Raw genomic sequence first — 27,925 nt, forward strand, 5'->3', positions numbered from 1 at the left:
CTGCAATGCTTTCAGCACAGGTTGCTGATGTAGGCTACCTTTTAACTTGCCAGAATGTGTCATGATGACAAATGCAGGTTCCATGGGTGTGCATAAAATCAAACCAGTTTAAGCTTGTACACCGGACCAGCAAAACCAGAAATGGACCCAGCTTTAGTGGTAACAGAATCCAAAATGCAAAACCTGTCCATTTTAAGGTAGTTTAAAGGGATAGTGCACCCAAAAATGAAAATTCAGCCATTATCTACTCACCCATATGCCGAAGTTTTAGAGTCCTCACATCCCTTGCGGAGATCAGCGGGGGGAGCGGCTAGCACACCTAATGGCCGACGGCACCCCAGACTAACGTCCAAGAACACAACATTGAAACCACAAATTATCGCCAACATGCCCATCCGTAGTGATCCAAGTGTCCTGAAGCCCCGACATAAAAAGGTGTTTAGAAAAACGTCATATGAACTCTGTTTCTAGCCTCACTGTAGCCTGTAGCTCTGACTGCTTCTCTGTGCTCCGCGCTCATGTGTGCGCACACTTGCGCGAGACCAGCAAAAGCATGAGCTTTGCTCACCCGTGTTTACATCAAGTGACACGTGCACCACAGGGAGAGACAACGGTAACCACAGTAGCTAAAAGATAATTTGCACTACGGTCTTTTAGCAAAGGACAGCCCAACATGTCTGAAGACTTTGAAATTGAGGAGGAACAGCATTTCTTTGTTGAGCCGTATTTGTTTGAGCCCGAGTATACGGACGGAACTCAGGCTACTGGACGAAGCAGCCGCCGCAGCTCATGAGCCTAACCCTCAGCCAGCCGCAGAATACCGGAGTCGAGCACTGGAAACCTGGTGGTGTAGTTGTTTCAAATGCAAAGCAATGCCAACGGATGAGGAAAGTCTTTGCTGCTCAGACTGGGAATTGGCGATGCCTGCACTTGAGAATCTGGACATCAGTACTGACGAGACTGCTGCTCTTCAGAGACCGTGCATCACCGATCACCCTGAGCGCGCACACGTGAGCGCGGAGCACAGAGAAGCAGTCAGAGCTACAGGCTACAGTGAGGCTAAAAACAGAGTTCATATGACGTTTTTCGAAACAACTTTTTATGTCGGGGCTTCAGGACACTTGGATCACTACGGATGAGCATGTTGGACATATTTTATGGTTTCAATTTTGTGTTCTTGAACGTTAGTCTGGGGCGCCGTCAGCCATTAGGTGTGCTAGCCGCTGCCCCCGCCGATCTCCACAAGGGATGTGAGGACTCTAAAACTTCACCAGGGCCTCCGTCGGCATATGGGTGAGTAGATAATGGCTGAATTTTCATTTTTGGGTGCACTATCTCTTTAATATTTAAGATGGTCATCAGGACTGTGGTAAAGGTTGCCCCAGTGACTACTGGGTCTCTAGGAATACAATCTTCACTCTGAAGGTCTGTGAAATTGGAAGTTGATTCTGTTGCTCCCCTCCACATGAACGTTTTTGATAAAGAAAGAGAACCCAAAATGTTGAGTGAAGATTAACTCTGGATCTGTTTGTATTCTGTCCTCCAGTCTTAGTATTCTGTATTGTGTTTTGATAAGGGAGTTATGAAAGGAAATAGGTGTACAAGGAAACACCTTTTAGGCCTTTGCATAGAGATTGTCTGTGTGTACAGTTTAGCTGCATATTCATCAGGTCTGTTGGTCTTTTCAAGGGAAACTGGAAGGTGTAACATACGTAGAAAATAGGCATCCATGTCCCATTGAGGTTCAAGTGACTAAGTCTACCAAGTGAATTCACTCTTCATAAGATTAGTGTTCATATTTCACAGCCAAAGTCCAATCTAGCACAACATTCAAATGCTCAGACTGATGGGTGCCATTTCTATATGTGCAGTTGCTTCTGACTGCTCTGCATTCACCCAAGGTTAAGCATAAAAAGGATGTTTTAGTTGTGAGACGGAAGTTATGGGTGCAGCAAATGCACAGAGGAAAAAAACCCATTCAGAGCTGACTGACTACAGCTTTCAGAGTCAGGGAGGAATAGCTTTTCCCCTGGGAAACACCCTTTGATTCAGACTACAGCAGAGCAGTCAAGCAGTAAAAACCGATTTCCTATAAAGAATACTGCTCTGAAAACAATAACCTGCTCTTTTTATCTTTACCCACCCCTTTTCTTCCGATTTAACCTGCCCCCTCTCACCAGACTGTCTCCTCAGCCTGACTTGCTCCTTTCTTTTTCCTTAATTTGTTGCTTACCTGTTTTATCTTACTGTCTTGTATGCTTGTGGCCCTGCTTCATTTCTTTTTGTCTTGTTGCTATGCAGAAAATCAGTCGTGAAAGAAACCAAGTAAGCAAGAGAAAGTGGAAAGAGCACAGGAACTAGAACCAACCTCTCTGGTCATGTCTGCTGTACAGTCGGCCACACTCAGCTACATTTTACCATATCAACACCACTGTCTCTGCATGTATTTGAAATGTGTGGCATGCAAGTTGTGCTGGAAATCAGTGTTAGATGTAGCCTCTGTTACTCACTGATCACAGAATTGCTTTACATGATATTCAAAATATCTTTACTGGACTAGGCAGCTTACTGTAGGAATGTGTTTGCTGATGTGATTATGGTATGAGAACACATTTACACACACACACACACACACACACACACAAAGATGTTTTTTCCACCTTCTGTAATGTTTTGCAGTAATATACAGTGTTTTGTGTGTGTGTGTGTGTGTGTGTGTGTGTGTGTGTGTGTGCGCGCGCGCAGCAGCTTAGTATCTCATCAGCTGAAAATGTGCCAACTTGACAGAAAACACATGTCGAATTTCCTTTCTTATTTCTCTCAGAGATGATTGGGTATCAGAATGGAAATGAGTCATTAGAGAGCAAGAGGCAATCTTGTGTTCGACTACACACACCCTGAGGCTGATGGTGTGTGTGTGTGTGTGTGTGTGTGTGTGTGTGTGTGTGGGCATGAGAAATTTGAGTTCTATGTGAATGCACCACATAGTATTTGCTTGTGATTGTTTGAACACACACACAAACACACACATATATACACACACACACACACACACACACACACATATATACACACACGCACACACACACATATACATACACACACACACACACACGTATACTGTTTTATGTCTATGACTGTGTTCAGTCACTTTGTGTCTTTTTCATACCAGGATTCCAACACACACACAGGTGTGTGAATTGGGGTTGGAGGTGTATTTGCATGTTTGGGGGTTTTGTGTCCACACCATTTAACCACACTATTGGGTTGGTTTCCAGTTTTGCTAGTCCAGCCCCGGTGTATGATCTTAAACAGGTTTAGTTTAATGCAAAGCGGTGAAACCGGCATTTATCATTATGACACATTCTGGCAAGTTAAAAGGTAGCCTACATCAGCAACCTGTGCTGAAGGCATTGCAGCACTAAATCCAACTCATATTGCATTAGTAATCAGCAACATGGCAGCGTGATTAACATAATATTATGGTTATAAACGGAGTAACGGAGCCACTAGTGTCTAACAGGCTGTGTGCAATTTTACTGCCGAGCCACTGCTGGTGTCGGCAACACGAAGGAGATCAAATTTCAGTAGAAATGGGAGGGGGCGAGCAGTGCACATTGTGTTTGTTTACCAGAACGTTCATGCATTTTTTGGGACGAGGGAGCAAGACATGGTTGAGGTAGTCTCTTGAGAAGACTAAAACTACACCAATATTGCAACATTGTGGATTTGAATCTGATGAAAGAAGTGTCCTAACTGGCTGCAGGTGATGCAGGGCTGCCGTTTTGAGCTGAACATTTGTCACAGGACTTGTTTCAATTTATTCCAGTCACTCGCATTGAAAGCTCTGCAGTGGACAAGGAATGGCAAATTCAAAGCTGAAGTTAGGAGTTATCTACAAGATTCCCTCTTATTTCACTAGAAAAAAACAAAATAAGGTGTCAGCTCACTGAAAGGAACTTCGCTTGATAGTTAAAAGTTTCTGGCAAGCTAAATAATGATCGCTAATAATCCACCAGGGTTGTCCCTTGTCACCGATCCTGTTTATGATATCATGGACAGGATTTGAGGCGCAGCCGGGGGAAAGGAAGGGGTCTGGTTTGGGGACCCCAGATCTGCATCTCTGCTTTTCGCTGATGATGTGGTTCTGTTGGCTTCATCACACCGTGACCTCCAGCATGCACTGGGGCGGTTTGCAGCCGAGTGTGAAGCAGTTGGGATTAGGGTCAGCACCTCCAGATCTGAGGCCATGGTTCTCTGCCGGAGACCAGTGGATTGCCCTTTCCGGTTTGGGAGAGAGTTACTGCCTCAAGTGAGGGAGTTCAAATATCTCGGGTGTTGTTCACGAGTTAGGGTAGAATGGAGTGTGAGATGGATCGGCAGTGATGGGGCGCTGCGCCGGACCGTTGTGGCGAAGAGGAAGCTGAGCCAGAAAACGAAGCTTTCAATTTACTGATCCATCTACATCCCAACCCTCACCTATGGTTATGAGCTCTGGGTGGTGACCGAAATAATGAGATTGCGGATACAAGCGACCGAAATTAGTTTCCTCCGTGGGGTGGCTGGGCTCAGCCTTAGAGGTAGGGTAAGGAGCGTGGACATCCGGAGGGAGCTCGTAGTAGAGCCGCTGCTTCTTTGCGTTGAAAGGGGGTCAGTTGAGGTGGTTCGGGCATCTGATCAGGATGGTTCCCTGGGCATCTCCAGTTGGAGGTGTTCTGGGCACATCCCACTAGTAGGAGGCCCCAGGGCAGACCCTGAGCATGCTGGAGGGATTACATATCTCATCTGTCCTGGGAACGCCTTTGGGTCTCCCAGGAGGAGCTGGAAAGCGTTGCTGGGGAGAGGGACATCTGGGGTCTGTCTCCAGCCTGGTTACAAGCACATAGCTGATATTTATGTGGTTTGTTTAGATGGAACAGTTGTTAATGGATTCAGTGTGACACCTGGTAAAATTTGGTATACCGTTCCGGTCCGGTCTCCGTTCTTCACAGTTAAAAAGAAAATCAGAGGCAAATATTGTGACTGAAGTTTTTTAGTTTTCTTTGGAATAAGCTAAAATTTGTGTTTTCTGAAAAACACTAAACCACACTACTGTTCTGACTGTGTTAATGGTCATTTGCACAGATTCATGTTAACTCCAAGAACTGAAAGACATGTTTAGGTGGAGCATTGCAGCAACAGTCTGCTACAGAAGCAGACTTTGGTGTCTGTGTCCGCGTCTGATTGGTTGCCCATCATGAGTCTTGACATATTCCTTGAAAGATTTCAGTCAGAAACCTCTTGGCTTCTGGGCCACACTTTTCAAAGTGGTTCCTTGTAGCTGTTTTTCCTTCTGTGTTCTTCCACTCAATATTCTGCTCAATGTTTTCCCAGAGTGCACCTCTCTAATTCAGCCCGCCTGCTCTCGTTCACGCTCGACAACTTCACTAACAAGTTTACTAACGAGTTTAAACACATTTCTGCTCCACTCACCTCCTCCCTGCTTCCCTCCCTCTCCTGTCTCAAGCCTTTTTGCCTTCACTCGTCTGTCTTGCACCCTGTCCCACCTTCCTCAATCCCTCTATCCTTTGTGTCCTTGCTGCTTTCTAACTCTTACCTGAGTCTTCCAATCTTATCTCTTCCCTACCTCTCTTCCCTCTTCCTCCCCTGATCCTGTCTTCCTCTTACACTCTCCATCTTATTCCCTCCTGAGGTGGTTATACTTGTTTAGACAGAGGTGGACTCTTGGGATGTGTGTGTGTGTGTTTATTTTGAGAAAATAAAAGGAGCCATGGGCAAAAATTGCGAGGAGAGGACAGAGGGGACCCTTGTGTTGTCCTTTTTATCAAGCAGACCATAAAATCACTTCAGTATTGCCTTCCCTCTCCTCTGCTCTGCTGTCCTCCTTTTTCAGTTCTTAGATTGGTAAGTCAGGTTTTGTAAGGCAATTTTAATTTGACATTTTCCTAATTTTCAGGTCATTTGATTTCAAGAGCAGTAACTTCACATGTGTGTAAGTCTTGGGGAAGGAACACCAGGACCAGGCCAGAATGAGACCAAAAGCAGGAATGTGAAGAATGTCCATGCAGAAGAAGTCGGACCAAAATAATTTACTTTGGGGCCATTGTGTGTCTTTATTAGTGAGTCGACAGTAGAGAGATGACAGGAAATGAGAGAGAAGGAATTGGCAGTGATATGCAGCAAAGGTCCCCAGCCTTGTCAGGAAGCAGGGACTCTGAGGTTCATTGTCAGGGCCTTATCCCCTGTGCTATCAGGGTGCCCTTTTAAACTATAAGCAACCAAGTGTAGTGATGGAAATTAGGCAAAAATAAAGCCTGGCAGATATTAACTGAAGCTACACCAGGGCTCAACAATAACGATTGCCCGATTGCCCGGGGCAAGTAAAACTCAAGGTCGGGCATGTAAACTAACAACTCACTTGCCCGATTGGGCAAGTTGCTAAAAATAGTAAAAGTTAATAACTAATTGACAAAATAAATGTATTTTAAAATGTGCTCCTTCGGGTCTGATGCAGCGGTCTCTCTGCCTGAAGTCACAGGCACTGTGTGACAATGTCCTGCCCACAGTCCCCATTGATTGGTTACATGGCACAAGTGATGCCAATCAACACTGAAGCTTCTCCTGCACTGTGCATGTCCGAAGGCACAGAGCGGCAGAAAGAGGAGAGAGCTCTGTCTTACCCCTTCATAAACTAAAGTCATATTATTTTGTGCGACGGACGCTTCATATAATAACATAACAATATACTATTTATGGTGTTATGCCATTGTGTCATTTCTGTCTCTACATGGTCACGCGTTAACAATTCTCCTCTGCTCTCTGTATCGCGCACAGCGGAGTTCCGCCACACACACAGGTGAGCACGCTAGAGCGGCTCGGGCCGCATTTTCCTGACCAAACCTGACCTCGAGCCCGGTGCAGTTTGTCAGCTGACAAAGTTATTGTTAAGGACACTGTGTAAATAACCATCAACAGACTGCTGTTACGCACATACAAACACGCTGCTCGCACAGCAGTGCAGCACAGCACTGTTGGTGCTGAGCTTGTGTTGCGTTCAGGCGTTGTCACGTAAATAACAACTTCCAGCACAAAACAGCAGCATGTCAAGTGACTTTTTACTTTTATTATATTCAATAAAATTGTATTTTCCTAAATCTTGAGACACATCATATGTAAGCTAGACAGACATTTCACCTGCTCATTACTGTGCACACATGTACTGTATGTACTTAGTCCTAAAGAGCCCTTCTGGTGCCAGTAGATACATAGAAACATCCCAGCAGGCTGTGCTTTGCAAGCATACAAAAAACTTTCACGCATGTGAAAATTATTTTTCATCCGTGTGCTTCACCTCCGCTGCTACAACTCCATCCTAGGGGAAACACTGCTGTGTGCGTGGATGTGGTAGTCTACTGGTAGAGTAGAGAGAGAGCTAAGTAGCGTTGAAGTAGAGCAGGGCAGAGAGATGGAAGCAAAATATATTAAATCCGGTGTTAATACAGCAGAACTGGAGAGAGGGGTGAAAAATAAATAAAGGTGGGCATGGCTCAAGTAGGGCGCAAAATTATAGACGGAGAACAATTGACAAAGATTGCTGTGGTTTCAGGCTCAGGAAAATTTTTCACTTTAAGCCCTGACACTGTCATTTTTGTGTAGGAATTAAGCTACAATAATAAATACTATAAAGATTACATAACATAAAAATAACTGCAGTCTTTGTTATTTGATAGCCGCTTAAATTAAACAATTTTTATAGGGCAAGTAAAAACTGACTTCGGGCAAGTAGATCTCTGACAAACTTGCCCGACCGGGCAAGTGAAAAAAAGCCTTAGTGTTGAACCCTGTACACATTCTGTGTCAACTGGAATGCACAACTTGGATAGCAGTAAAAAGAAATACATTGACTTAACCTTGAATGACTGCATGTTGCTACAGGTGTAGGGCAGGGTGATGGGATGATAATGAGGTGAACTGCTCTGTCAGCTCTACAGTCAGCAGTGGAGTTGGACGCTGATTTTGTCCTTCAGATGGTACTGGGAGTCAAGCTCAGACCTCTGGCTAAAAAATAATGTTGTGGATTTTTACTGAGGCTTTGGACAGGTGCTTTCTGTTTGCAGTGTCACACATCCAGTACCCTTTTAGCACACACACAGTTCACTCTGTGGCAGCAGGTGCACACAGGACAGTTAGCTGACCGCTCCTGAGGGGTCACCTCATCAGGACATAACCTCTGTCAACCAGAGACGAACCAGTCTGTACTGCAATGAGGCAGCCTTTTATTTAGCCTCCACTCAGTTAATGGAAAAGGGAACTTAACAATAACCTCAGTGTGTCCAGCAGCTGCTGGTTCAGACACACATTCATCCACACTACTGCGCCGTAGCACCAGCAGGTTATGGCTCCCTGCTTTTCACATTTATAGAGATTTATATTTATATTATAAATCAGTTGAGTCTTTGTGGTGTTTTTAAGACAGTGCTTTAATGTTTTTGTTTTAATAATATTTGGCATGTCAGGCCAACAGCAACATATAATTTTCAGAGTCCCTTACATGATTGTCATCAGTATGCGGTTTACTGGTTTGGTTTACAAAGATTTTTTTCTTTAGCCCCGAACAATTCTCCACTTTGAACAATTAATTGTGACTAAAGATGACGGCAGTGTTCTAAGTCTGTATTTTTAAGAAACGTAGACGAAACGAGAGTGGTACAGTGGCCGATATGTATATGAAGCTGAGAAACTACTTTGTCGGTAGAATTGTGGTCCATTCAATGAACAAAGTTAGCCATACCGTTAGCAATGGACTTCGCAGGACATTATTTACAATTTGGATTAAAAGCCATTTTGATTATTTTAATTGGTTGACCCTTTCACAGACTAATGGAAGATAAATAATCAAGGAATGGGCACACATTCGGACAACTTCAAATGTAGCGAGTCAGCCTTTCATTCATAATTTCAGGGGGGCATGGAGCGTGGTGCTGAGTTGGACCACAGTGCAGTTGACAAATGTTCACTGCTAGCTTGTCATCATACCTTTATAAGCTTCAAAATTGTATTACATGTCTGAATTTGGCCATAAGAGTTTCAATTCAGAAGTAACCTGGAAAGTTGGCTAAATGACACGTAAATATGTTAAGGTACACATTTCAGATTTTCAATGATTAAGACATGTACTTTGAATGTAAATGAGGTGGCAGAGTGCATAAAAAGGCAACAAAATACAGCTCATGTATTAAAAAGTCTTCCTAGAGGAGGATCCCCCTGGTGCCCCTACAGTCTGGTCTAAGCCCAGAATGTCGGCAAAGCCAGGAAACGCCCCTGGTGCTTGCCTCGTACATACTCTAATACGCATGGATTGAGCGAGAACTAAAGAACACTCAGGTAAGAAATAAAGGACTAAAAATTTGTCAAATACCCTTTCAACCTGCTTTAACAGATTCTTCGGGCACTTGGAGGTAGTCACAATCATCCACTTTCAAACAGATACGGCTAAATTGTCAGCATTTACCGATTTATACATCCAGAAAATATGGTGCTATGCTACCATTCATTTGGAGTAATGTTACTGCCTACATGAATGTAAGTCCAATAATCACTATCCGCTTTAAGATGAAATGTGATGATGTGCATGTTTTGTAGATACGGCCCAATCAGAGTGACAGTGACAGAACAAAAATGGTAGTTGACACAGAGAGAGGTATGAATAATGATTAAAGCTTAAAAAGTGTGTGTGTGTGTGTGTGTGTGTGTGTGTGTGTGTGTGTGTGTGTGTTTGTGTGTGGATGCAACAGTGTACATGTGTGAGTAGATGACGTTTAGCCTTGTTTTTTTTCTCATATTTTCTCAGTAATTCTGTCTGTTTGTCTGCCTGTCTATTGAGAGATGAAAGAACTATGGTTAGGTCATAAATACTTTATCAAAGCATTAATAGTGCACACACGCCACACACACACACACACACACACACACACACACACACACACACACACACACACACACACACAGATGCAGCCTTTGATTGTGTCTGATGGCCTTTGTAGTTTTTCCTAGATTGACAGTAATTGAACCGATTCCAGCAACATTAAAGACATAAACCATCCAGTCACAAGTTTTTTGAACTGACATGACAGGACAAAGCAATCCAATCCAGTGCCTCCAATATGAGCTGACAGGACCTCCTGCTCCCCACCGTCCCAAACCTCCATTCATCCACTTAGAAATGTGCCACCCGTATATGTTTCCAAAATGTCACTGAAATCATTTTGATCTACCCCTCCCTCACTGAATACTTAATGTCATCACAGACATCCACAGCACAGTCCTGTGCAGCTGACTGGAGTTTACTGTGAGCACCCAGGTTAGTTCACCTGTCTTTGTGTTTTTCTCGTCTTGTAGTGGTGATGGATGGACAACTTTTGATCCAGTCAAATCCATCCTCATTTCATCTAAGCCATAAATCTTTTATAAATCTTATAAGGTGCTTCCCGTATCCATATTTTTATTGTGCCAAAGATCAAGACTAGGGCTGTACCGAATAGTTCAAAGCTTTGAAGCTTTCTCCATAACGTTGACATTCATATTCTTAATTAACGTTCAACTGCTTCACAGCTTTTTTATTTTTATTATACACATCTAATTATTCTGTTTAAACCCATTATTTCTGCGTAGTTACAGAAAGGGTGACACCAAGTGCTCTACACCGGCAGCCCACAGCAAAAAGTAGGCTTGTAGTGTTAAACAAAGGACGTCCAACTGGGAAAAACATTTAGTGGCACAGGCCCAAAGACTGGGCCTGCTGCAATGGATCAGCCACCAGTAAGCCAGTTAGCCAGTTAGCCATGGTTTCCTCCCAGTTGGTGGTGTTAGTGGTGGGGAAACAGCGGTGATATTATCTGCTTCCCTTTTAGCTCCCATGCCAACAACAAGCCAGGTAATGCTAACAGCAGATCCAGCCACGCCCCCCCTCCACTCACTCGTACAAAATATCAGCATTCAGTGACCGGCGCTATGGCAGGTGTCACAGTACACGGCATTTCGCAGGAGGCAATTGATGATTTTTGGGGACATAACAATCAGATTCATTGAGAAGTAACCAAAAGGGCCTAAACTACACATTGGAGGGATATATTCATCATTTTATTGTTGAGCAGGTCGATGAAAAGCTTAAATTACAAGCCAACCTTTGTTATCTCTGTGATTACAGATAAGTTAATGAAGCTAAGCTCCAGAAGTTAACGTTAGCTTAACTAGAGCCCTTTGGACAACAGCTAACAATGATGTACGATCACCAAAGTACAAAACTAGAACAAAATAGGCTAATGAACTCCCAGCAAACAAGGTGACATGATGAACAATGCAGCTAGGAGCTAATGTTAGGCTAACTTTAGCTAACGTTAGCTAGAGATGTTAAAGATAACTTTATATTTCTTTCCAGCAAAGTGACAATATGTTGCCTCAAACACAATGTTGACTTACCTTAAAACAGATGTAGACATCCTTGTTAATCTTATTCACGTTGAGTTGATGTTGTGGTCTAACCTTACCGCACAACTTTGTCCAAAGGAGACGCTTTTCTCAGTTGAGATGTGGTTTAAAGTGTAAAAAACACACCTCATCGCCCAGCCTCTCAGGATACCTTGTGTCGGAGTTGCATGTACCCCATGCACACCGTTAGACCATTTTTACACTTCAAATCTCTGAAAAAGCTCATAAAACCGAACAAAACTGACTTTCTGTAATGCATTTCAATGAACATCCAGGCAGAGAATGTCCAAGTGTATGGGAATGGCTATACGCACTGTGATTGGTTCATCGCATTTGAGGGCGGGACTTAGCCATAGGTCAATTGTGGCAGTAAGTGGTTGACCCACAGCCTGCAGGTCCCATGAGTTGAACTCTGTGGTCCAGTGGTTTGAATGAGCTTATTAGAAATTATTGCAGGTTTTGGACAGGCAGGTCATTAAGTGGCGAAGCAGTGCTCTGAGTTGGTTATTAATAACTTGTTCTACAATAGTCCACCTTCCACCTTCTCTTCCCCTCTCTCTGTTTCTCTCTTGTTGTCTCTCGCTAATGCACACAGCAAGCAGCTTTATCGTCAGCACTGCTGTGTTCAGGGTTGCCATTGTTTTGGAGAATATGTAGGCATAACAACGTATCCTAACAGCAAGCAAGCTTCTCTCTGTCCACACTATATCCATTAAATATGCACTTGTTACATCATTAAAAAAAAAAAAACGCACTGTACCTATTGTACGCTCATGTAAACAAACCACAGAGGATATCAGCTGTGCATTAGAGATTATATTTAAGACGTAACTGTACAAGATGGGTGAGTACTCGCCCGTATCTGCACTTTTTAAACACGTTCTATATTGTGACATTTAGTGGATATGACATACAATATAGCCCACAGCAAGTAGGTTCCTATTAATGATGGTCATTTACCAGAAACTTTCAGCTCCCTTACCAGGTTTTTAGGTTACTGTAATGAAATGAAGAGGTATCATATGGATAATGCTTCAAGAATTAGCCATCTTATCCATCGCAGAGTTTTCAAAGTGAGGGTCATAAATAAATAGAAACAGGACGTCTGACAAAAGTTTAGCTCAAAACAGTGCGTGTGCAGTGCTGCATTGCTTGGGCCAGTAAGGACATTTTAATAGCCTTAGCCTTAGTTTACAGGTGGGGTTCGGATGATTGATTAACACATATGTATGTAGGTTGGGTTGAGCAGATTGACTCTCTTAATGGGCCGGGTTGGTGAAGGTTTTAAAAAGCCCTGACCCGTGCATCACTAGTGGCAGAATATCCCGACATGGTGATATAGCAGCAATCGGTTAGCTACATTTACTCATTACAGACAGTTGGTTTAATAAAAAAGAATAACTTGTTTACTCTGGTGAATCGCTTTATTCAAATTGAGGATTGTGTTCAAGAACTTAAAAAAAAAATTGAATGATTATGTCATACACAACAGACATTTGAAGTACACTGTGCAGTTTCAACAACTAACAGTGCACATTACAGTCTTGCTGATGAGTTTTGTCTGTCCATCTCTGCTCGTTTTTCATTATTGTTTGATGAGGATAGTCTGTTTCAACAAGTCCCTCACATTTCATGACAAACTATGACGTTTGTCCATGCCCTGTAGGACAACACATAAGAGTTTTCTGATCTGGCAGGACATCTTTAGTCTGTGTCTTCTATAACCGTCACAAATCATTGTTGAAAAACAGCTCTGTTGTATGATGTGGCAACACTATGGTTGAGCTTTGGTTAGGTTCAGCTGCAAAAACGACTTTAAGTTCTGGGAAATATCAAAGTTTAGATTAAAAATTCTGCATCCCAAACTCTGCCCTTTGTAGACTTAGTTGCTTTCAAATAACATTGCCTGACTCCTTCAATTGCTCCAGTCATAATTACTACCAGGGTGATTTCTCAGACTCAGATGTGACAGCCTTTGTTTGTTTTACAAACAGAAAACTTTGAATATTTGTTCGAGATTTGTTTTTGGAGGTTTGATGGAAACAGATTAATTACAGAGTTGACATTATTCATTTAACTCAAAAGCACATAGTAAATATTTCTCTTTTTGGTAGAATTTACATATTGAATTTAATGTAGTAGTTATTGATCTCGGCGTGTGTGTCTATGTTACAGCTACCGGGTGTTTATTATCCTAAACCCTGTTCTCAAAACTGACAGTTTGAAGTCCAAAATTGATCATCAGTGTGAAAAAGTGTATTTTTTGTTTTTTTATTCCCCCTCAGAAGGCGACATTTTGGAGACAGAGGTTCTTTTTTTTTCATTTTCCACATCACAGGCTGCTCACCACACCCTTCACTCATTCGCTTGCCTTTGCCTCTGTTCCTCTATCTCACACTCATCATTTCTACACGTTTCAACCAAATCTAATCAGCAGAAATATTGTGTGTGACAGGCAGAAAAAGAAAAACATCAAACAAATGAATGAATGTGGGGAATGACATTTTCTGCACCATCGTGAAGGAAACCCTTTCAGACAAAACACACACTCTGGTATCTTTTGTACAGATGCAGTAATTGTGTAATTCTCCACAGTGGATATAGCAGTATCTGAATCTTATCTAGCTTGTAATCCCCATTAAGAACCAGCTGTTAAGAATTTCAGCTATATTATCTGCTGGAGAGCTCCTTTCATTGTATTTTGTGGGATGCAATTTATTCACTTAACATGGATATAAAGTAGCCCTCCAGAAACCGTTACATCTCTCTCTGGCCTCACTTCACCACCTGAGTGTCACCTCATCTGAACCTACACTCGCAGCTGCGGAGGGCTCTCTTCATTAATGGGAAGGTTATAAATAAACAGGTAAACTGTGGGAGGCTCTTACTGTCTCTTATCATAAGTAGAAAACAGCCGTCACCATGGTTACTGATGGATGATATGTGGTGTTATATTATATGCTGTTTCTCTGCCAATCCATAACACCTTCAAAGTGGTGAGCTTTTCCTATGGGCAAAATAATTTAGCTCATCTTATTATAAGAAAAAGACTTTCTGAAAAAGTTTAACCTCACTAACTTTCTTTAGGTGTATCTAAGGTAGGCCGCAACCAATGATTATTTACATCATCAATTAATTTCTCAACATTTTTTTCTATTAATCATTTGGTCCTAAAAATATTACAAAGTAATGAGAAATGTCCATTTTAATTTCCAAGAGCCAAAGGTGACTGCTTGTTTTGTACATCAAACATTCAGAATATGTATTATAAAGTCATCTTTTTTGCTTAAAAAAATACTTTAAATCAAACAGATTAATGCAGATGTATTTTCTGTTGACCAACTGATCAGTTTAGCTCTAGGGTGACGCCACCCTAAAAAGAAAATAAGGAAAAAGTAGTAAAGCTTCGTGTTTGAAGAAGCAACAAAAACTACTTGTTACTCTCATCTGTGCCAGGCTAGACTAGCTAGCCGCCCTGACTAAACTAGCTTCAGATTTATGTCTATCAGCGTTGTAGTTTGTTGATTTGTTGTATCACATATCTAACAAATAAACAGCAGAGGTCAAATTGTAATCCTACGTGACCTTGAAAGTTAATTGGGTAGCCTGTTAATGTACTAAGAAAAGTGTGTAAGACAGCTACCAATCCGTATTCAGCACTGAATGAATCAGCTTTTACGTCTGGAACCTCCCGTCTACAATGGGCTTGAGACGCTGCCTCATTGAGGACTTGACTTAGATTCCGGAGTTACTCTCTTATCCCAAAGCCAATCTGATCCAGCTTGATTCAGCGGTTGGAACCTCCTGCGACCTCATCCCTTTGCTGACTTTGACCCCACCAGGATTCAAACCCTGGACCTTCGGCATGGAAGACGAGTGCTGTAATCACTACACTAGTCTGCATACAGCACTAATGTTAAATAACATTCGAAAGATTGTGGCGGAGGAGAGCAGAGCGGAGGCTGTGGGAGGCAGATAAAAACAAGAACTGATTCATGAGATTCATTTTTGTATACAATTTGTACCATTTGTGTGAAGCAGGGAGGCCTGTTTATGTACTTGTGTACAATGTGTTTGTGTACTTGGGATGTAAAAGGCGTCCACCAGCCGGCTCTGCAGATGTGGATGTTCTGCTAGATTGATTCTCATCCCCCGAGAGTGTGTGTGTGTGTGTGTGTGTGTGTGTGTGTGTGTGTGTGTGTGTGTGTGTGTGACAGAGAGAGATCTACGCCCAGCTGAGTGCCCTACCACTGTTTGTTTAAATCTCCTCTACTCTTCATCACCCCCCTCCTTCTCAAAACCATCCTTTCTGTTGTCACCGCACGGCCGTCCCTTCATCCCTGCTGTCACTAACTAAAGCTGCCTTTTCCTAATAAGGTGAAAACTGTGGAGGACTCAAATATCCCTTTTCATACAGGGTGAGGTATATGATGTTGGCAAATGAATTAATAAATACTAAGAAATAACACTCTAAGGTTGAGTCACTGTTGTTTCTGCTCTCTCTCACCTGTGTTCTTTGATGTCAACAGTTGATCTGAATGGGTCATTGCATGTCATCAAACGTAGCTTCTTGACCTTCTCTTGACTTCCTTTTTTATTCTATGGTTTATTAATAATGCATTAGCAATGAATTGCAGACTCAAGCACCTTTGAATAGTGACGCCCACAGATTAAGCTGCATCAGCAGCCTCAAATGAATGGGTCCACATTCAGTAGATTTTAGAGCTGCAACAGTGGCTTCAAGTCAATTTTTAAGCAAAATATGTTAAAAAATCTCTGTTTTATAATCTGTAAAATGAAAGTCTTTGGGACAAACAAGCAGTTTTAAGATAACTTTGTGGTCTTTGGGTAATTAGCCATTTTCATCATTTTCTGACCTGTTTATAGAGCAAATGTTTATTTGACTAATAAATTACGGATAAATTTATATTAAATATAATAACTACTTGCCTCCTGTGTCTACAGCATGTGTGTGTTTGGGCAATCGGGCTTCACACACATGCATGCAACATGTCGTGCATACAGTGTGACACCGTGTACAGAATTACATATCACAGCATGCACCACGTATACATTCATCAACTGTCATTTAATCTAGGGCTGTATCAATTTTTTGGACATGATGATATGATATTTGCTCATATCACAAAGTCTGCCACAATATGATTTTGATTCAGTTTACTTGAGGAACCTGCGATTGATACGAGAAGATGTCAGTGCATATCTTTATTGTGTTTTTTAATGTGCCTGGCGCTAAGCTGCTGGCACTGTTTGAAAGTCAAGGAAGGAAATGTGCTTGGACGAAAATGGTGACAAGTGTGCCATGCGAATTGAAAAAAAAAAAAAAGGCATATGTTAAAGATGATGATATGTACTGATGTTTTCACTTTGTGTCAGTAATATTGGATCGTTGATCATTGAATCGCCATATCAATCCATATCAGTGTCTTGTTACACCCTGAGGCACAAGACAAAAGCAACAAATCATCACATTTGAGAGACTGGATCTAATCCATGTAATCGATTAATCAGTTGTTTGTTTCAGCTCTAATTTATTGATGACAGTGAAGAACCAGCTTTAGACTTAAAATGTTGGGTCTATACTCATCTTAACCATTAATGTGTCACTGCTGTTCATTGACAACCGCTTGATACAAAGCACTCAAGTGTTTTTCTATGTTGATGTATTGTAATTCATATGTAACATATTGTTGTATTATAGGATGTGTCTGTCACCTCCTACAAATGTATGCTTTATGGCACAGATGATGGATGACTGCGAGAGCAACTGAATAACAATGATGTGTGTGTGAGATGAAGAAAGAATGATTTGTGTGTGTGTGTGTGTGAGTGTGTGTGTGTGTGTGAGGGAGAGAGGAAGATTTGTTTAAGATTTTGTGTATTTATAAGCGTGTGTGTGTGTGTGTGTGTGTGTGTGTGTGTGTGTGTGTGTGTGTTTCTATGTAATCACGTTCCCTCCTATCGGCTTTATAATGAATAAGTTGAGTAAAAAGCCTCATTTCCCATGAGGCCTGACTCTAATGGTGTTTATTACCACTGCAGATTCAAATCCAATCATTTCGTTGAGTTCTGATTCTGGTGTGAATATCAGCTGGATGGAGAAGATCCGTCTGTGGCTCACTTAAATATTACCCCCACTCTGCATACCACTGTCTGCCTCTTTATCTGACAGCCTGAATACTAATGTTACTAAAGTTACACTTATTTACCTACTCTCTGCCCCATGCAGACATACACACCACGACCACCAACATGCACAAACACACTTGTTTACCAGCATGAGCTCAGTAATTGACACATCAAAGACTCTTTCTATTCTTTCTCTTTTTTTTTTAGCTTTCACGTCTTTGTTAACTTACTTTATGTTTTAGTGTTTATTGCTGTTTTCCCTTTCATCATCTCTCTGTCTGTCTCTCTTTTTTAAACAACTTCTTCAAGCATTTTGTTATTCAAACCATCTCTGCGCCAACTCTTAGTTGAAAGAAGCAAACCATCTCTCTGCCTCGTTTGAAACCTCTCCTGTGTCTCCTGAAATCTGTGACTCCTTCATTAATTCATTCCTGAAATGTGTCCTTTAAATCACACAGACCACCCTGGTGGATTGTGGGAAGTGTATAAACATATCCAGTATTTAGATTTATAATAAAGTTAAATTGAACTTAAGTTGAAGTTGTGTCTTTTAGATTCAGGAGGAAATATTCTTGACTCACTGTTGATTATTCGGGCTGACCTGACTCTACAGCAAACTAAACGGCACTTTTTTCGATGGTCTTCCCTCGAGTTGTGTTAACTCTGCCAAGATCAATGTGCTACCTGAATTCCTCAATTTATTTTAAAGTATCCCAATTTTTTATTCCCAAATCATTTTCAAGCTCGGCAATTGAACAAATCACGTCATTTATTTGGAATAGTCGTCCAGGTAGAATCAGTAAAGCTCCTCTTCAAAAACCTACGACTTGTGGTGGCTTAGCACTCCATAACTTTCAGATTTATTACTGGTCAGCCAACATCCATAGTCTTCTTAGGTTCCTGCATGGGTTGGAGTAGAGGAGGCATCCTGTAAATCTGCCTGTCTCTCAGCTATTTAGTCCTCATCTCTTCTTCTTGCTTCTGCTTTTACAACTTTAAACCCTACTGTGACCAATCTCTTCAGATACAGGGTCACAAAGGAGACATTTTGGTCGACAACCCAACCTACAATGTCATCAGTTTAGCAAGCAATGTTGCCAGATTGGGTGGTTTTCCAATCAGTTATGCTGTTTTTCATTTAATTTAATTTTATACACTTTATTAATCCCCAAGGGAAATTCAATGTTTTCACTCCTTTGTCATATACATTAACACACAGGTCCGAAATACACACACATGTACAAACAGGACCTATACGTGCATTAAATGGAGAGATGTCAGAGTGAGGGGGCTGCCCATGGACAGGTGCCCCAAGCAGTTGGGGGTTCGGTGCCTAGCTCAAGGGCACCTCGGCAGTGCCCAGTAAGTGAACTGGCACCTCTCCAGCCACCAGTCCATGCTCCATATTTGGTCTCTTTGGTCCGGTTCCCAAACCAAGTCCCTATGGACTGAGCTACTGCCGCCCTAACTGGGGAAGTAAGAATTGTTTTTGGCAGCTTGTGATAATTTGGGTTCCGGTTTGCACCACTACATGACTATCAAAATCAAGTTGTCATTATTATTCGGTCACAGCTGGCAGTTTGTGTGTAGCAGTCTTCAATTTAAGCTGTCTAAAAAAAATATTGAAGTATTATCATAGAGCTTAAAAAAATGTTTATACCTGTTACTAGCTTATCTAGACTGCTAGTAGCTTTACAGGCTACTGCGTTTAAAGACACAGTTGACCCCTAAATAATTTGTTTCTCCTTTTACCTGTTGTGCTGTGTATGAATCCAGAAGTCGGAGAGTGTTGAAGAGATCGGCCATAGAGATGTCTGCCTTCTCTTGAATATAATGGGACTAGATGGGACTCGGCTTGTGGTGCTTTAAGTGCTTAAAAAACAAAACACTCAATATAGTCTACAGACCTTGTTGTGAGCAGTTTCATGTAAACACTTTTTTCTTTCCGCTAAAGTAAACCCACCAACTGTATCACCGTGCAGACAGAAGCGTGCATCTACTCATGGAGGAGAGGCTCATGTTTGTGACAGTGTCAGATGTAAACTTTAATGGCGTCCTCCTTGGCTGCGCTGTAACGTTAGCAAGCTCAGTGGTGCCGGGTGAGATAGCAGTAGATGCACACTTCCTCCTGCATGGTGATACGATGGCGGGTGTAGTTCAGTAGAAAGAAAATAGTTCCTACATGAAACTGCTCACAACAAGGTCTGTGGATTATCTTGAGTAACATCATGTCATGATTTCTGGAAAGAGACATTGCTGTTGAGTTTTTCAGATGTGTTTTTTTGGCATATTGAGCACCACAATAACAAGAAGGCAGACATCTCTACAGCTGCCATTCATCTCACTAACATCTATCATGTTGAAGGTTGCAAATTACTGTGATGTCAGGTCTATTCCAAATGAATTACTGGGTGTATTTTGTTAAGTGTGTCCTAGTTGTATCTGTCTCCTCAGTGTGGTTTTCAAGGACTGTTGACTTGAAAAATTTATTCTCAAATATTTCACCTTCTCATTTTCACAGAAACAAAAACATATCACATTTTCTATTTAATATCACTGCACATGTTCACTGACACTTTTCTGTTAACTCAGCTGATGAAAAATATTACAGACATGTCTTTTATTTCAAAACGCTTTCATTTTCCTTTTAAAGGAAGGATTTTCCTGGCTCGGAAATAACCAGGTGGTAATTTTACACAATCAAATCCCCTGCATCTCACAGCGAAAACCTTACATGTCATGTTTCAGTTGCAGTGCCAGTGGGGTTTTGCAGGTGCCAAAGAAATGTAAAACTGTTCAGAGCATATGATGAAAGGTATCATTGGTTCCCTGAGGTAATTTAACAAATCATCTCTCTCTCTTGTCTCCACTTTTTTTTTTTATCCTCTTTCCCTCCTTTAGGTGACATGTAATTGTTTCACCATCAGTGACGGAGAGCTGCAAGAGATTGGAGTTGGGCTGTATCCTAGGTAACACACACACACATGCACTCAAAGGGAAAGGGCAAAGTGTGAAGCATACACATCTAAAAAGCATCATTAATTTCAATCTAGCTCATAATCATTGTTGGATGGTGCTCTCCCTCTCTCTGTATCTCGATTGTACACTAAAAAAGCCACAAAATTTTAATGTAGCTCTTGAGTTACCTGCCAGATCACCGCACCCCAGTCAACCCCACCCATCCTTTCCCCGCTCACTTTCAAAGCCCTCCCCACCCCCTTCGCTATTTTCCTGACGGTTCTTTGAAGCGCGAGGCAAAAGGGCGAGGAAGAAGGGTGGAAGGGAAGTGATTTTTTTTTTCTTTGTGAGGCGAAAACTTGAAAATGAATGTTGACAGAATATTATAACGCTGTCTGGGGAAACTGGTGGGACGCAGAGAGAAGCGAGAACATATGGAGAAATATGAGCTTTGACTCTAACTGATATGTGATTCTTGTCTGGCATGTGGGAGTGAAGTGCACACACTCACACAGAGCAAGGCGGTATGCACTGTAATCCCTGTATCGAGTCCTGGGTGAACAGGGTGGGATTTGGCCTGTCATTGCACATGTTGTTAGAGTTAGAGCTACACACACACACACACACACACACACACACACACACACACACACACACACACACACACTGCAGGTATCTCAGCCAGTTTATCTGGCTGGTGTTGAGATGTCAGATGGTCACAGTGGCTTTACCAAAGCTCGGCCAAACCGCGTGTGTCTTTGTCAGTGTGTGTCTGCGATTTGTGTCGTAACTCATCCATAAATGATGGGCCCGTTCGCAGGATGGTCCCCTGCCTATTCATATTTTGGGTTGCCTAGCAACCGCTGGGTTTGGTGAAGAGAGGGGGATTATTCTGGTGAGGCTACACCTCTGTTCATGCCATCACTTTTTGTCCATTTCTCTTTCTCTGCTTTATGTCAAAAACACTTTTTCTCATTTGCTGACCGTCTCACTCCCCTCTCTGTCTCCACTAAGCTCATCCTTCTCTTCGTCTGCTCTGCTAATTGGGCTTTTGAAAACATTATGTAAAATCATATCCTCAGAGGTTTTTAACAGAAGCAAAATGATTCACATTTGGATTGATAACACAGACCTTTGATCACTTTTTCTAATCCACCCCAACATTGTACTTCATATAAACTCACAGTGACATGAACCCATGTGTAGCCACAGCCACATCCTCACAAAGAGGCACCGAAACCAAAACAGGAAGAAGAGATGAGATGACATTTGATACAAACACCCAAGAGATGTTTATTTGTTGCACACAGTTCAAAGGTGTCATGCAAGATTTTTATTTCTGTCTCAACTAAAAGAGTTTTATTATTCATAGCTCCACTGGAGACTGTTACACTCTGGTGTGAATGCAGTTATGGAGGTTTTACATGACAAATGGTGACAAATTTTGAAATATCATCTTTCAAAGGTCAAGTGTGTAGAATGTAGGGGGATATATTGGCAGAACAGAATATGATACAATAAGGTTGTTTTGCAAACATAGCTATTGAGTCCATGGTAAAGTCTCAGATCTTTAACCTAAACCTGTGAAAATGGGAGCAAAAACATAAGTGTTCCATCCATCCATTTTCAAGCGCTTATCCGGGGACGGGTTGCCGGGGCAGCAGGCTTAGCAAAGTATTCCAGATGCCCCTCTCCTCAGCAATGCTTTCCAGCTCCTCCTGGGGGATCCTGAGGTGTTCCTAGGCCAGACGAGATATGTAATCCCTCCAGTGTGTTCTAGGTCTGCCCCAGGGGCCTCCTACCAGGTGGACACACCTTGAACACCTTTAACGGAAGGCGCCCAGGAGGCATCCTGATCAGATGCCTGAACCAATTCAACTGACCCCTTTCAACACAAAGGAGCAGTGGCTTTACTCCGAGCTCCTTCCCTATCTCTAAGGCTGAGTCCAGCCACCCTTTGGAGGAAATATTTTTCGGCTGCTTGTATCCATGACCTCATTCTTTTCGTCCTTACCCATAGTTCATGACCATAGGTGAGGGTTGGGACGTAGATGGACCAGTAAATTGTAAGCTCTGCCCTCTGGCTCAGCTCTTTCTTTACCACGACGGTCCGGCACAGCACCCACATCACTGCAGATGCCACACCAAACTGCCGAGCCATCTCATGCTCCATTCTACCTTCACTCATGAACTTGAACTCCAGGGCCCCCCTCTGGAGCCAGACCTGGAGGGGGAGCTCACTAGCGAGCCTCTGGTGGCCAGGTCATGCTCAGGCCAAATGAATGATATGTAGCCACCACCCTGTCCGCCCACCAACCGCAGGGACTGGTATCGGGGCAGGGTGCATTATGTGTCAGGCGACAGGCGGGGCGGGTACCTGGGCGTGCTGACCCCTGATGTGGCAGACTAGCTCTGGGGACATGGAAGAGTTACATTTAAATTTGAATTTTTAAATTTTTGGTGCCATTTAATTGATGTCTCCTGCATTTGTGCAGTAGTCAGTCTCTCTCTGAAAATAAAGTTGCAGGAAACAGTAACACAGAGAAAGAGATTTTTAACCCTCTCTTTCATTAAATATCGGTCAGTCCCCTGCTGTCTCTACTCATGCAGTATTTGGCTCTCTACCGTGCTGTGTTCAGCAACAGTTAGTTTCAGTCAGTGGAAGCCGATATTGTTAATGTGAGATGCGGTTTAGTTAATTAATCTAATTAGTATGCTAATGAGCAGCTCTCCATCAGATAAAAGCATTGTTTGGAGGGCTTGATTTCTAGTTGATATTCAACTCACAACTTCTCCACTCTAAAACAAAGCCAGGGGGTTACTGAGGGTTTTACAAAGGCTATACACACACACACACACACACACCACACACTCACACTCACATTCACACACACAGCCTTTATCTCTTGCACCCATTGTTTTGCTCTGTGAATATGATAAACGAGAACAGCAGTAATGGAGGGGCGTATAAACACAGACAAACCTCTTCAGTATTTTTTCGCAGCCATGTGTGCAGTGACAGTAAATGTCTTTTTATGAGTCAGGCTGGTTACCTAAATAAAAAATACCTTTAATAAAAAATATATGTTCTTTTTTTATTCTAAATCACAACATTCTCAACAATTACAGTCTCAGCACAGGAAAGAGGAAGATCAAGCACAGATTTTGCAATATATTGAAATCACTATTCAGTCGAGTTACATGCTCTTTACATCTTTTTGTACGTCTTTTTTACAACTCCTGAAGTGTAAGCTACTTTGTAAGAAAACTATTATAAGAGAAAGACAAGCAGTAGCCAGTTTATTAGGTACATCTAGCAAAAACTAATGCAGTCTAAAACAACAGTGCTGCATTAAATCCTACTTTCATGTTACGGTGTTTTACGACTCATCAGATAATTTTGTTCCAGCAGGCATATATAAATGTTTCAGCCAACAAAAACAAAATTTGATTAAACCTGTCTGTCTCCCATTAAAACTGCTTTACCGATAAATTATTCCTCCTTGTGCTGCAGTACATCCTGCCCCAACATGTGTCAGTATGATGCAGAAAACACATCATACTTACACATATTTTCTAACATTGTCTTAAAATGCTGTTTTATTTTGATTTTAATACAACTCAGTAAGGTCAGACTGATAATATTAAAGCTAAGTTTAAAAGAAAGACCTTTGTGCATTTAATAAAAGTGTAAAAAAAACCCAATAAATTTGGCATCAGTAGGGTGTCAACACTGTCAGCCAGTGTGTCTGTGGATGAGTAGGAGGACTGGCTGCATCTATTTTAAATTTGGGAAATGAGTCTTTGTTTTGACAGAAGTGGAGTACCCATCGTTTCCTGATTTATTTTCGTATATGTGTCTGAGGGGGAGAGAGGCCGATAGAGCGACGGAAAGAAATGAAGAGTGACATTTGTTATGACAGAAGCAGAATACTCATTTTGTCATATTGTGCAGGGAATTATCTGTTTGTGTGTGTCCACGTGTGAGTGACTTTCTCTCTGAGGTTCATTTGAGAACTCAGTCTTAAGTTATGTGTGCAGGATTCACATTATGAGAAGTCACCTTGGTATCCCACAGCTGTCACACTAAACTAGCTTAACGATTGGATGCTGATCTTGAGGGAGATGTGTCATTCCAGGAGAGTTTTGTCCGTTTGTATGTCTCATTCTCGTAAACGCAAAATCTAAAGAATGCTCTGGGGGTCGATTTATTGCGGCTTATTCTCTTTGGGATGTTTCAATTGACTATATTGAGAACATCAAGTATAAATTGTCATGTTATATTTTTAAAGCCACCAGCGTGAGGCTCACTTCGGTGTTTCAGTTCTTTCATTCTCTCCCTCTCATAGACACAAAACGAAGTAAAAAAAAAACAGACTCATAAACATAATACACAGCACATACTCCTCTGCCCATCCAGACCAGTTTCTCCCGGGTGATAGTGGAGGCAGACAAGGCATGTGTTTTTATACCTGCAGCGCTCTAGACCGCAACTATTTAGTCACATTTTTTGACCATGTAGCACCAGTAAGACTTGCGCATACAGTATTATTAATGTACATATGAACTGGAGAGCCATTTGTTTGTTTCCAGCTCACAGTAAATAAATCTTTGTGTTTAACTGCGTCGTGGTAATAGATTCACGTTCTGCTAACTGCTAACAGCAGCTGTTGACTGGAAGCTTTATGTTCACAGCAAAAACACTAACCCCGCTCCTCTTTTAACTTAATGTAACTGTAGTTTATTTAGTAGTTTAGTATCCTAGTTGTCTGCAGTAGTTTAGAGGAGATTTCAAAATATCAAGATATATAAATAACACAATAATATTTAAGGGTCATATTGCCCTGCTGTCATGGCTATGAGTCTGGACAGACATGGATGTAAACTGTAACTGGACTGGTTGGCGGAGGCATAAAACCATGTCGGGTGATTCTAGTTTCTCTCATGAATATGTTTGAGCAAATGAACATCTCACTCAGCACTGGTGACTGCACTCTCAGTGATTTTAGAAACCCTACACAGTTGGACATGTGGCAGTTGGTGGCTCGGCAGGACGAGGCTCTAGCTGTATTTTTTAACCTTTATCATGTGTTCTCTGTCTTCTCTTTTGCCAGGATGCATTTGAAAACTAAATATTTAATCACAATTGTCTGTTTTGACCCTCTTCCTTCTTGTCTTTGCTTCATTCATTCTCCCTTCCCTCCTCACTGCTCTGTCTCCTCTCGTTTACCTTCGCTCTCCCTCCTCTCACCGTCTGGCGCTCTCCCTCCCTCCTGCACCTCATCATCTTGTTTGCTCTCTCCAAGTTTATCTCTGTTAAACCATGACTGTAGGCCAAACTGCGTGATGGTGTTTGTGGGAACAAAACTGCAGCTGAGAGCTGTTCAGGATATCAACCCTGAAGACGAGGTATGAGCAAGAAAATACTGAGAAAATACTCACACTGCATCTTCACAACATTAGCAACATGCAATATGACTCTGATTTTATCGACTGTGATGTTGCCTCTGCTTTTATGTTCAAGCTGTTTATGAGCAATATTTATTGAATGTTTTTTATTTGCTGTTGGAGCCAATGCCTGAGGAAAAATACATGATCTGAAACTAAGAGCCATGTTTTAAACTGACATAAAATCACTGCAGTTATTATGTGAGTTTTATTGTTTAAGTAATAATAAATGTTGATGGAACTACAATAAACTTGATGTTATTAAAGTAATCCTCCAAATCGTGGCCAAGTGAAATATCACTGCGACACAGGCAGGATGACACGTCCTAGCTTGGCAGTGTCTTCTCTCATTTTCCATACTTCACTGTCTCTCCTGACTATATAACGAGATGCATCCATGCCATCTGGAAGATACACACAAATATACATGCACACTCTACTCCTACAGTGTCCCTTCCCACTATACACAATCTACACAGTTTAGATTCCAAATCATTCAACCTCCTGCACTGCACTGTGTTTAACAATAATCTATATTGCAAATATAGCAAAAAGGCAAACTTAACCGTTCTCTCTGTTTTCAGCTGACTATAAGTTACATCGAGACGCTGTCATTAAAGGAAGATCGACAGAGACAGTTGGAGGACCAATACCTTTTTACCTGCCACTGCCAACACTGTGACTCTCAAGACAAAGTAAGACTCTCACAAACACCAAACACAAACTGTGCCAGTGGCTACATTTATCCAACTAGGGGCTATACTCGGGGTAAGGCATTTATCTGATTAAGATGTTTATCATCAAAGCATCCCATCAATATTGTTGTTCCCTGTTAAGGCCCAGACACACCAAGTGGATGATCTGCCGCTGGTCAATGTCGGGCCATCGGTGAGCATCTGTCACCCTAGCTTTTGCAGTGTGTCCCGCACTGTTGGTACTAGTTGGCCCTTGTCTGCACTTGTTGCCAGTTTTGTGGTGGACTCAGAATGTTGAATTTGCGTCAGAGCCACTCTCAGTGGTATTTAGTTCCTCATACAAGGAGAGAAACAAAAGTGAAGAAAGCAAACAAATAACTAAAGTCAAGAGGGCAAGATCAAAAAAGACTCATTATATAAGGTAAGATTATTTTTCTAGCCATTAAGCTCTTGAGCAGAAATATTTCCTAATTGTTTGTTATTTTTTTACCAGCTCACAATAAATACCTTTTGTTCTTTCAACAACGGGCTGTGTTGTTATTGTGCTTACTCTGGCATCTAGCATCTTGAATCTGTCCTGTCAGTCTTCCAGTTTGACTTTTTGAATGACCAATACAGACTGCCGTTGCCTTTTGCTATGGTGAGTTATTTCACCTCACACAGGCACATAATGTACTTGCAAGTTGGTTGTTAGCTGCAGTCTAGGTGTGTTCAAGTGCAACATTTTTGACACAGGCGACGTGAGGCAATGCAACAGTCGGCCTTCGTTGACATTAGTTCTCTGATGGCGGTTCATTAGTCTGGGCCTTTATGAAGGACAGTCCAGAAATGTCTGAATGGAAATTCTTCAGGTATTCTACATCACTCGTTATTTACACTATATACACTATACACTGCTTTGAGATATTGTTTATAATACAGCCTGAACATAGTACAAAGATAACTTTCCAGAGGTAGATGCCTGACTTGGTAAATTTCTGTTAACATCACTTACAGCATAATCTCTCAAGGCAGATTCTGCAATTTACATTGTAGAGTTTGAACGATGCTACGCTTTAGCCAATCACAATTGAGGGGGCGGGGCCGAGACGTGCAGGTGTCCCCAGGAAATGTGTACCTACAGAAACAGCAAGCTCTGCGTCCATGGCGACCACTCCACCTAAAACGCTGTCTCGTCAATGTGAAAA

General features: G+C 41.9%; 1 protein-coding gene across 2 annotated transcripts in view; it reads left to right on the top strand.

Annotated features, from left to right (window-relative positions):
- Nucleotides 1-27,925, top strand: part of smyd3 (SET and MYND domain containing 3) — a 106,101-nt gene that overhangs the window by 60,813 nt on the left and 17,363 nt on the right. Inside the window, exons 6-8 of one of the 2 annotated variants that reach the window (XM_050054571.1) lie at nucleotides 20,539-20,606; nucleotides 25,929-26,004; nucleotides 26,628-26,738. In XM_050054571.1, the coding sequence (XP_049910528.1) occupies nucleotides 20,539-20,606; nucleotides 25,929-26,004; nucleotides 26,628-26,738 (255 nt within the window). Of the gene's footprint in view, nucleotides 1-20,538; nucleotides 20,607-25,901; nucleotides 26,005-26,627; nucleotides 26,739-27,925 lie in introns of both variants that reach the window. The other variant, XM_050054562.1, reaches the window with a different exon arrangement.

This window comes from Epinephelus moara, chromosome 1, assembly GCF_006386435.1.
Source record: "Epinephelus moara isolate mb chromosome 1, YSFRI_EMoa_1.0, whole genome shotgun sequence".
NCBI classification, from domain to species: domain Eukaryota; kingdom Metazoa; phylum Chordata; class Actinopteri; order Perciformes; family Serranidae; genus Epinephelus; species Epinephelus moara.